The 11,785-nt window shown below is 34.6% G+C and overlaps 3 protein-coding genes and 1 long non-coding RNA gene across 4 annotated transcripts in view; 3 read left to right on the top strand and 1 right to left on the bottom strand.

Moving 5' to 3' along the window:
• On the top strand, window positions 3,711-4,380 carry LOC107612486. The gene is made up of 3 exons (XR_001613781.2): window positions 3,711-3,864; window positions 4,199-4,239; window positions 4,330-4,380. It is a non-coding gene; the product is annotated as an uncharacterized LOC107612486 (long non-coding RNA).
• On the top strand, window positions 4,493-5,531 carry LOC110265363. The gene is made up of 3 exons (XM_021108325.1): window positions 4,493-4,546; window positions 4,816-4,932; window positions 5,364-5,531. The coding sequence occupies exons 1-3, from the start codon at window positions 4,493-4,495 to the stop codon at window positions 5,514-5,516; spliced, it is 324 nt and encodes a 107-aa protein (XP_020963984.1). The 3' UTR covers window positions 5,517-5,531.
• LOC107611593 (CCR4-NOT transcription complex subunit 1-like) lies at window positions 5,565-7,267 on the top strand. Its single transcript, XM_016313503.1, has 8 exons — window positions 5,565-5,672; window positions 5,743-5,859; window positions 5,955-6,038; window positions 6,250-6,396; window positions 6,489-6,620; window positions 6,698-6,727; window positions 6,811-6,923; window positions 7,189-7,267. Exons 1-8 carry the CDS (start codon window positions 5,565-5,567, stop codon window positions 7,265-7,267), a joined length of 810 nt encoding a protein of 269 aa, XP_016168989.1.
• LOC107613937 (aspartyl protease AED3) overlaps window positions 9,240-11,785 on the bottom strand; it is a gene marked incomplete at its 5' end in the record, with an annotated part of 4,197 nt that continues 1,651 nt past the window's right edge. The window contains 2 exon segments of the mRNA XM_016316136.1: window positions 9,240-9,887; window positions 10,849-11,323. Coding sequence (XP_016171622.1) covers window positions 9,529-9,887; window positions 10,849-11,323 — 834 coding nt within the window.

Below are 11,785 nucleotides of genomic sequence, written 5' to 3'. Positions count from 1 at the left end.
GTAATGAGGAGAGGTAAATTATGACAATATGTTAAGTACCTAAGAAAAGTGGGGAACTGCACCTTAAAAAGGCAGTTCGCAAGGGCAGAGGTGCGAGAGAAGGACCGAGACCGAATTTAGTAGTGAAGAAGAAGAACAAAGCGGCAATATATAAAAATAGAAGGGGGAAGGAGAAATGCTAAAAAGGATTGTCTCATATGGGGAAGGGTGAAGAATAAATGATAAACCCTAGCACAGGTAACTGATTCATTTCTTAGAAATTTTGATTGAACGAAAAAGAAAATGTGTAAAAAGTAAAAAATAGAGAGGCAAATTTTAATTATTGGTTTTTTTAAAAAATTGACTGCCGTGTTACCCGTTGGTGTATTTTGACATAGTCTTTTTTATTTTTTATTTTTATAATCTTTTACCCTCCATCTATAATGTATCCTAATAAGTAATAATTGAAACAGTGCTTTAAACCTAATATGAAATATCAAACATACAAATTAAAAATACAGAATGATGGTAATTGAAATATCTGAAACGATGCTAATTATATTATATTCTTCTCAAAGTTTGGTTAAAAAATACATATCATAGAACCATATTTACATTAGCCCTATTCAGATTCATCATCTTCGTCGTCTATCCTCCTCTTACGAGGTAGTTTCCTGATCATTGAACTCGCCTTCCTCTTCTTTGTCTCCATCGATCCTGTCTTCTTCTTGAAGATTATCGTCCTCTGGTTGTAGTGCATCGGCATCTAAGCCAAGGTCAATGATGTCATCATCTATAATAGCCGTCCTAAGGGTGATCGGCACCGTTTTCGAAGGAGTTAGGTCATCAATCTAGTAAGGTTCCTGACCCTCTGTCCTATCATCAAACTTGATGCGACCTCTTGACTTAGTCTTAACCAAAACCACCCAACTAGACTTGCACGAATCCGGATAAGGTAAATAGTATACCTGTCATGCATTTTGAGATAGAATAAAAGGATCGTAGTGCCTATATTTCCTAGTTACATTAAATTCAGTGATATCATAACCCATATGTTTTCGTGTTCCTTGCGCGAACTTAGATCATAACATTCACATTTAAACATGCACACGTTGTACGTAGTGCGAAAGAAATACTCTAACTTAATTATGTTGTGCAACACACCAAACCAATTAGAATGACCCCGCCTGAATCTCCACAAACCCAAACTCCGGTGTTATCTGTTTTTTTTTTCAATCGACCACTGTAAAGAATGAAACCGATATCCATTAACATTGTATATCGGGTAGCTACTGCCGTTATTCATTGGGCCCTAACTAAGTGCAACTAGTTCCGAATCTGTTGTGTCAGTTAAATGTACGCTGACGTATTCTCAGAACCACCGTGGAAAATTGTTCAATGAGGCATCAGAATTTGCCTCTTGGAATAACCTATATGATAGAATAGGATAAATAAGTTTTGATTAGATTAAGAAGTTAGTATCTTACGGCTTGCAATATTTACGAAGACTTAAAAACTCACATGAGCAGTAGGGTGAAATCTGGTCACAGTTAAGCAACACTTGCAGATATGCGGCATCAATTTCCTTCTGGTACAACTAATAGTCAGTGTCCGCACCTATTGCAGCCCGTTCGGGAGAAAAGATTGGGTATGTCATTCCACTTTGAATCCTCTCTCATCGTACTTTGCAACTCTTGTTCTTCCATGTTTAGCTCTCTCACCACCCGAATCCTTGTTGATCAACAATCGGATCTATTCAAATTCGAGACAGACCGGTTAACCCCCATACTCATCCGCTTCTCCGTGTTCTGTCCACATCCAATACCCATCCTTAAACCCGTTACGGTAGAAGTGAAGTGCTATATCCGTAAATCCTAATCACTTAGTCAACCAACACTTTTCACATGGACACTTAAAAACTCCTTCAGACCTAAACAGTTCCACGCTAAAGACTTGCGCAACAAACGCGTCAACCCTATCAAAGAATTCAGGTTTTAAACCCCTCCGTACATAGTTATTCCTATCATACATCCATAGACGATGACTTGGAATCAAATTGAAACACACACTTTAGAATTCAACGAATAACACCAATTATTAATTTTTTTTTAGAAAATTCGGTAGAGTGTATCCTATAATTAGAATCCTCTGCCAAATACAATTATCATTTTTTGACAAACCAAACATGTTTTAAAACAAACTAAACAAAATTTTGGCAGAGCTTTCCCTTAATTCAGAGACATCCATCAAATAAATATAACCGTTTTCACAGAGAAAATAGCTGCAAGTATAAATTAGAATAAACACGAATTCAATAATGTAAATTCCGAAAAATTAATAAATAATTAGCTAATAAATTGATTATTATTTAAAAAAATTAGAAAATTACATTTTTATAATCTAGGGAGGTATAAATATTAAAAATATGAATTTTAACACTAATTTTAAAGATTTTGACCCAAAATTGAACCAGCATATTAAACCGATTGGACCAAACCCAAACCGAACTCCAAATCCAACATATAAAAGCCAATACTAAACCTCCTCCTTCCCCAAACCACATGAAACACGCAGCTTAGAGGAAAGGAAGTCATGGAACCCTAACTTTCACTCACTCCCATATTTCAATTCCACATATCAATCCAAAGCTCCGATTGACGAGTCTTCAGAGACTATGCGTTCGTCTCAAAATTCTCTTTAAAACCATATAAACAAAGTGGTAAGAAAGTTCCATTTTCTCACCCAGCCTTCCTCTCTTCAGTTTCGAAATTTTAGGAGTTTTGGTATTGAGAAATTGAATGATTTTGATAATGATTTACGTGAACTCTAACAGCAGATAATTTTTTAATTTTTTCAAAAATGCCAGTAGATACAATAAGAACCACTAAACCCTTGTCAATTATTGAAATTTTATAACCCTATGTTGATTATAGTGAAATTGAATGATATTAGATTGAATTGTATGATTTAGAATCAAATTCTCCCAACCACACACACCCTTAAAAATTCTGGGAATGTTCTGTAATTCTTTCAACCACACACCCTTAAAATTGGCTTTCATTTTTTGAATTCCTCTCTCTTTTACGGAATAAGTTTCATTGCTTTATCTAGGGGTGTGCATGGGCCGAGTGAAACCGGGTTTGATGTGACTCAAACCCGACCCGAAATATATACCGGGCTATTTATTAGACCTGAACCCGACCCTAAACCCGATAAAACCTATACACTTTCGGGTCATGATCACTACTAAAAAACAGCAAATTACAGACAGATTTTTCTGACGGAATTTTTCTGTCGAAAATACCGACGAATTTTCGACAAATTTTTTGTCGATAAAAAATAAAAAAATTTACAAAATTTACCGACAGATACTAATATCCCTCGGTAATTTTGTCGATAAAATTAAAATTAAAATTTGAAACCATCGATAACAAAAAATCCCTCTGTAATCTTTTAATAAATCCCTCGAAAAATTTAATTAGGTTCAGTCCTGATGAAACACACCATATTCGATGATGAAACTTCATTCAACGCAAAATCATCATTCATCTTCTTCGATCTTTCGTTTAAGCTTGCTCTCCTCTTCTAGCTCTCTCTCTCTCTCTCTCTCTCTCTCTCTCTCTCGTTGAAAATAGGGCAAAACTGTAACTTCTCGGTCACTTCTGCTTTGTCGCCACTCGTGTTGCACAAGCTCCCTCCGTCACTACTCGCTTGCAAGATCTCTTTCCGCTGCCGCTCGCTCGCATGAGCTCCCTCCTCTGCTGCTCGCGTTGCACGAGCTCTCTCTGCCGCCTATCAGCTTATGTCTCTCTTTGTCGCACGCCATCCATCCTCGCTGTTCACAGCCTCATCGAGTCATCGTGTCACCAGATCTGAAACCTACATGTACGTCTTTATCTATTTTAGATTCTGAAATTGCTATTGATCTATATTTTTTTGTTGAATTCAAATGTTCATACGTTATTGTTGCATCTAAAACTCGATCTGTTCCACTTTCATTTTGTTCATACGTTGTTTGTATTTTGAATTTGAAGGAACTATAAATACCAGTTCATGAAATGCAATGTGCTAATTACATAGATTGAAATTACTCTATGACTGATTAGAATGAGATTATTAACAATAATTTTGTGCCCTATCAATATCATAAACCATCTCATAAATCTAAGTACTTTGACAAATATCAGTTGATGTTAATAAATTGTGTTCTTTGTTTCAGCTTGCTCTAGGTGCTGTAAATTCAGAGGTTCTTCTTGAAAGGTACGAGCTTTAAATTATTTACATGATTTTCATATGCAATATTGAAGGAATAAGCAAAATTTTCTGCATCTATTTGTTTGTTATCTATAGGTTTATTAAGGAACGAAAAGAAAAGGATCCAGATGTTGAGATTGCAGTTGCTTATTGAGTTCTACTATAATGGAGAATCTTTGATAAGTTCTGTGATTCTTGGTGCTTTACTTCTGAGTGCTGTTTTGTAAAATTAAATTAAGCACAGTTCATATTCATCAGCATGGGAATCAGATTTTCAGAGATACACACTCTTCCAACTACCTTTTTCATAAGGGTTGTAGCTAGCTTCCAAATTCTTTTAATTTCTGTTGAGTTCAATTAATTTTGTTTAGTTAGTTTGATTTTAGTAATTAGTTTAGTTAGATTTGTTTTCTGATTAGTGGATTTTTAGGTTGTTAAAATAGGATTAGATTAGGTTTTGATTCTGAATAGCTAAGAAATGTTTAAATTGTTAATCTGGATTGTTGAACATTATTAATATGAGCTTGATGAATGCTATAGTTGTCTAGGAGCTCACTATTGTCCTTTAACTTTTGTAACTAGGTATTCAAGGGCCTTTATGACAATGTATCCAACAATACTCATGTTGGTGCTCATCTTGCAATCCTGACTGCCATTCGTGATGTTTGCAAGCTTGCCGTTAAGGAGCTTACCAGCTGGGTATGTTTTTCACTCTTGAATGAAGTTATGTCATTATTACAATTTATTTTGGCATTAGTTCCTTTTTTCCTTATGTAATATACTCTATCTACCCATAGCATTGCTAAATGTTGCATATTCTGATGTTGAATTTCCTTTATTATTATTATTATTAATGATTTGGGTGTCTTCCATCTACTAAGATAATTCTGACGATGTTAGAGTTTTTCCAAGTGCAAAAACCACTAATGTTATGTACCTGTTTGAGACACTGATATGCTATTTTGTAATGTAAATTATCAATAAAATTGATCAAAGAGCTTGCCATTAGCCAAATTTACATCTAAAATAGATGTGGTTAACTACTAACTAATCCTCCATGAGTGACATTTAAATACAAGTTATGTTGGTGTTCTGTTTATAACTAGTGTGTTATTGAATACTTGTTACAGGTAATTTACTCAGAAGAAGAAAGGAAATTCAACAAAGATATTACTGTAGGCCTGACCCGCAGTGAATTGCTAAATCTTACCGAGTACAATGTTCATATGGCAAAGCTCATTGATGGGGGGAGAAACAGTATGTCAAAAGAATGTACCTTCTAATTGTTTTCCCTTTTTATATTGTTATACTCATGCAACTCCACTGGATTAATGTGCAGCGCTGCTACGGAGTTTTCTATTTCTCTTCTTCAAATGCTGGTTGTTGAGGAACTGAAAGTTATTTCAGAACTTCACAATCTTGTTGATGCTTTGGCAAAGGTTTATATTTGTCCACGAGTGTCTGCATTTTTTACTCTACCCCGTCTTTACCAAATATCTTTTATTTCAGCTTGCTTCAAAGCCTGGATCCCCTGAATCGTTGCAACAGCTGATTGAGATGATCAAGAACCCTTCTGTTAGTGTTCCTGCAAAGGAGGATAAGGCAAGACAATCAAGGGACAATAAGGTCATACATAGGATACTAGGTTCAACTGTTATTGTTGTTTTACACTCAGTTTTTGTTCTGCTCCAACTGTGACTGAATCTATTTGTTAAAAACAGGGTCCTGGGATGCTGGCACCAAACCGGGAAGAAGTAAACATTGTAGAGTCTGTTGAACCAGATCCTGCTGGATTCCGTGAGCAGGTATTTTGCTGTGAAATTGCTAGATAAATTCATACTTTGTTGTGTGGCTATTTGCATACATTGTGAGATACTGACTGTAATTATGTATTTATTGCCTGTGGTATATTTTAATTATGTCTAGAGTGTTTCAACTTCTCGTTAAGTGGGAATTGAGAATACAATACATCATTGGAAACTTTCAATCATTACTTATTATCCACATGTGTTGTAGGTTTCCATGTTGTTTACAGAATGGTATCGGATATGTGAACTCCCTCCTCCGAATGATACAGCTTCTACTCACTTCATCTTACAATTACATCAAAATGGTCTCCTTAAGGGGGATGATGTAACAGATCGCTTCTTCCGGCTATTGATGGTAGTGTATCTTCTCTCAGATATAGGTCACACTTTCCTATTAATGGCCAGGGTTATCAATAAAACTTTTTTTTCCTCCCTTATTTCCTCCAGGAACTAGTTTTTACACACTGCTTAAACATTGAGGTGATTAATTCTGGGGCATTGCAATCTTCTCAACAGCTGCCAGCAATGTCATTTATTGTAATTGATATTTATGCCAAGCTTGTCTTCTCAATATTGAAGGTCCACTGTGCCATTTTATTTTCTTTTGGTTTGGGTATTTCTTTAGCTTTTCTCTAATTTGTTATTTGTTTGAACAGGGATCAAACAAGTCCTTTCTTCTTTCTAAGGTCTGTAGGCAAACTTCATTTCTCTCCTCTGTTGGCTTTATGAATTCTGTAATGATATTCTAATATGTGTTACTCTCTGACAGATTCTTGCGGTGACTATTCGGTTGATTCTAAAAGATGCAGAAGAAAAGAAGGCCTCTTTTAATCCTAACATATATTCGGTGACTATTCGGTTGATTCTAACATATATTGCTAGGTAAGATAGATCAGTCAATATGTTTCAAAGTAATAAGATTCAATTGAATGAGGTCGTTTTATTTATAATTAAATTACTTTCTGTATACGCACTTTGGTTTATTAGCCTGTTTTAGGATTTGTTCTAAGTTATTTTGTTCTATCCCTTCTTAACTCATTTCCTCACTTTTCCAAGTGTCCTATCCCCTCTGTTCTATGGTTTAATGTAAAAAACATCTCTTCCTTTTGACTAATGAAACATTGTTGGAATCTGTTGGAATTTGCAGGTGCAGCAACAACATTTGGTTATTCCTTCAATGCAAAGCCATGAATAGATGCTTCAACGAATCTCAAATTTTCACTTGATGGAGTCACTTTTGTCCTTGCAGTGGCGCGGCTTTTCTCTATTGATTGGTATAGAAACCGAATCAATGGGATGCAAGAAGTTATGATAGGATACTCAGACTGGGGAAAAGATGCCGGTCGTCTTTTTGCGGCTTGGGCACTGTACAAGGCTCAAGAGGAGCTCATAAAGGTTGCGAAGGATGTCAGTGGATATGTAAACATTGTATATATAACCTATTCTATGATGTATGCTGGATATTTAGATCAGCATCATATGATTGTGTCTCTAATACTATTGTTATTTATATAATAAGACTTTGATCCCTTATGATGGCATATTTGGTTATATAAAAAATGTTTCATATTTTTATTTTATTTTATTTTATGTTTTTAATACTAAAAAACAAGTTTATTTTGCAACAAAAATATTTTAAAAAATTCTATTTTATTTTACAGACGGATTTTCTGTCTGTAATCAGAGTGTGAGATAGTTTTCTAAGGTTCAAATTACAGACGAAAAATCTGTCAAAAAATCCGTCTGTAATTACAAACAGAAAATTTGTCGAAAAATTCGTCTGTAATTACAGACGGAAAATCCGTCGGAAAATTCGTCTGTAATTACAGACGGAAAATCCGTCGGAAAGTTTGTCGTCTTAGAGAAATGGATAGAGAATTTACAGAGGGAAAATCTGTCGGTAACTGGTAAAAATCCGACGGTAATTTTCCGACGGAAAAAAATCCGACGATAAATAATTTCCGACGAGGCTTTTACAGAGGGATAAAATCCATCGGTAACCAAAAATTCGTCTGTAATAAAGACTAAATCTGTCTGTATTAATCCATTTTCTAGTTGTGGATTATACCGGGTAAAAACTGGGTGAAAACCGGGTCGTTAACATTATATTACCTTGATACCTTCTTATAAGTTAGCATGTGAAAATATCCAAATTTCCAAGACTCCAACCATTATTTGACATGGTAAAATTCACTTAGAAAAATATAACAAGAACCAACTCTTCTCTAAAATTAAAGCATAACCATAATCAATATTAATATTATCTAATAACACCAAATATTTAAATCAATATAAATAACACAATATTATGCATTAGTTTAAAATCTTATGCATTTTAAACATAAAACATTAACTTATAGTCTTATAATAACTAATAACACAAAATATTAAGTTTTACAATACTTAAATTCCACATAAGAATAGCCATCATCCATCACTAATAACACAAAGATGATCGAGCCACCGGGCCGACTTCGGGTGACCCGAGCCATGACCCGAACTCGACTCGAAATAATGACCGAGTCTATTTTTGAGACCCTTACCCGGCCCTAAACCAAGTGAAATCACACCAAAATAGCCCCTAAAGTGTTTGGGGCCGGGTCGAGCCATGCACACCCCTAGCTTTATCACTATTTTCTGCAAGCTGAACAGAAATTTAATAATACCAGCAATTGATTTTTATTTAATGATTCATAAAAATTACATATTAGATGTGTACAAAGTTATTTGTGTTATTTTAGACACACTGTATTAGAACAAACATGTAAATGATAAGAGAAATGCTATGCAAATAATTAGTTTTAGCAAGCACTGCACCTAAAATTGTGTATTTTAAATTCATTATGTGTGCTTCACAACACATTTTTCTTGGTTTTTTTTAATATATTTTATCATGTATAATTCTAAAATTTGTTATTTAGTAGCTTTTTTTTTTGAAATAGTACCCATGAACTTGTAGATGATGCTTAAATTATATTAAGAGGAGTGTTAGGAATTAGCAATTTTTGTGATTTGTAGCTATCAAATAGTCATCAACGATAATTTTAATGGTGTGAGATTGGTGTGAAATTTCATCCAATAACTCACTTTTCTTTGCTGGTTACATGCTGGCCTGAATTTGAAAAAGTTGCTGGCGCTAAACATTTTCTTATATTAATTCAATCAACATTAGTAAACAACATGCATGAGAGAGAGCTATACACACTAATACACTATTTATTATAGCTACCAATTTAATTAACTTCCAACCTTGCTCATAGCACAAATGTAATTTCCTTACACAAATTAAAAGCATCTCACTAATCTTATACTATATAATTAGCTATAAACCCTTGGCAATGTTGAAACCTAATCCATACGAATACACCAAATAGCAACGTCTCAAACACCAACTTGTAATCCAATTAGACAATACAATACAATACAAGTGTGACAAATCATGAAAACTTTGGACCAATAGTCACCATTTTCTTTTCTTAAAAAAAGTTTAGGTGCAAGGCTCACGAGCAACGCCAAGCCTTGAGTTGGGCACATCAAAGAGCACACGGTGGTTCTGTTGCTGCATGTTGGCTATGACATTGAGGACCGAGTTCACGTTGTCCGGCGCGGCAGCCATGGCCAAGCACGTGATGCCGCCGGCGGTGCTATGTATGAGGATGTTGTCCGTAGGGAGCGTAACGTTCATGCCAGAGAACATGAATGTTATTGTGGGTGCAACTATTGGAACCGTATAGCATGTATCAAACCCTCCTAGTGTTGTCACTGCTATTTTCCGACCAACTCTTCTACGGAACTCGTTTCGGACTGCAATGTAGGCTGGTTCAACTAGCCGGGTAAATACCGTACCTGGTAAAATTTAATAACATTATCCAAAAAGAAAAAAAATATTAGTGAAATTAGTTTTGAAATATAATAATAGAGAGTATGGAGTTGAGTTGGTAGACTATATTAATTGAAAATTTTATTATTTAATTATATTAAATAAAAAAAATTTTGGAAGTCAACATTACACGGTTAATATTACGGTCAACATTCAATACAAAGAAAGGATATCTAAAATTCAAATTTAATAAAAACTTATTTTTAGTAAATTTTATATTAAACTTATTTAACAACTTATTCTAATGTTGACTGAAATTGACTACTATGTTATTAATTCTCTAGTATTACTCAATATGAACTTTTCCCGTTGACTAAATATTTTTGTTATGGGATCAACAGTTAAGTTCATTTTGTCAATTAATATAAATAAAAATTATTTAATCAAGAATATTAACATCATCGAGATGATTTATTTGATTCTTTGGGCATCATGATTGTAATTTTTGGGTGATCTAATAGTAGAAATTTTCAGAGCATGTATGAAAGTGGTGCATGTTCTAATAATTACACATGTGACTGGCCCATATAGGTAGTTTACCATTAATTAATCTCAACTTTGTGAATGCGGTTCATTGAAAAGCAAAAGGGAATGGGCCATAGAAGGAGTCAACCAGTCAAATTACGGCACACATGTTTAGCCCAGAGAGGGTCCATTTGTTTATTTAAATACTTCAGCATTTTCAATAAAGTGCATCTCATAACTCATTGACAATTAATTAACATTTGTCAATAAGAAAATCAACATTTTCTTTTCTTTAACAAAAATGGATAAAGCTTTTTTTTATAAAGTAAAATAAATAAATTTTATGTATATTATTATGATTATACCTCAAATGACATAGTCTCTCCGTACTCACTTAAGAGGTTGCTGGTTTAAATTTCTCTATCTTTGATTAAAAAAAAAAAGAATGGTTTAAGACATTACCAGAATCGAAGATGGTGCCGGCACCAGTGGTTGGGTTGAACGCCAATGCCGGCGGCGGGATATCAACAATTCTCCGGCCAACCCTAATAGCAACCAAGTTGACATAGTAAAGTGATGACCTTCTTGGGTTTCTGAGCAGTGGTGTAAATTTGATCCTCTTAGGTTGTGCTACAGGACCAAGTCTCAAAGACCCAGAGAAATTTAGGGCTTTGAAACTGGGCAGACAATAAGAGAATGTGGATTGGTACAACTTTTGAGTCTGTGACAAAAGTGCTAATGGGCCTCGGCCCAAGCCCAATAGGCCCTGCGGTGGTACTGAGCTCCCTGTGGCCTTCCGAATGCACCCAAAGGTGTAGGCTGGAATTGGGTCCGTGGCTAGTGTCACTGTGTCTTGGACCAAGCTTGCTGCCACGCTGGAACTGCCGTAGGTTAAGTTGAATGCACACGCGCTTCCACCACATCTGGGGTTGGGTGCCTGAAATATTTTCACGGTAACAAATAAATAAAACTAAGTGATTATTATAGTGTCTAAAAAGTAATATCTAACTTGTTAAAATTAATATTTAACTTAAAAAGTATAAAAGTAAAAAAATTAAAAAAAGTTTAAAATTTATTATAAAAGATAAGTTAAACAAAATTTTAGATACTAACTCATAAATATTATAGAATTAGCCATAAAAATATTACCCATAAAAAATATTTACTTTCCACCGGCGCTAGAGTTAAAAATGGAAAGTGACAACTAACTTTTTTTTCATTTCGATTATGCGACTCGTGAATTATTTTATGCTGTAAAACAGTATAAGAGTGACACCGACAAGTGTGTGAACCTTTTAAGAGTTTGGATAATGGATTTGGGAATCTTATGAGAGAGGCAGCCCATGCGCATAATAAAATATAGACCAATTCTCTCGTGTGTTTCAAAAATATGCCAAAA

The sequence above is a fragment of the Arachis ipaensis genome, chromosome B08 (genome assembly GCF_000816755.2).
Source record: "Arachis ipaensis cultivar K30076 chromosome B08, Araip1.1, whole genome shotgun sequence".
Lineage (NCBI taxonomy): Eukaryota > Viridiplantae > Streptophyta > Magnoliopsida > Fabales > Fabaceae > Arachis > Arachis ipaensis.
Note: the sequence above shows the minus strand (reverse complement) of the source record. Positions and strands in the feature narration are given on the sequence as shown.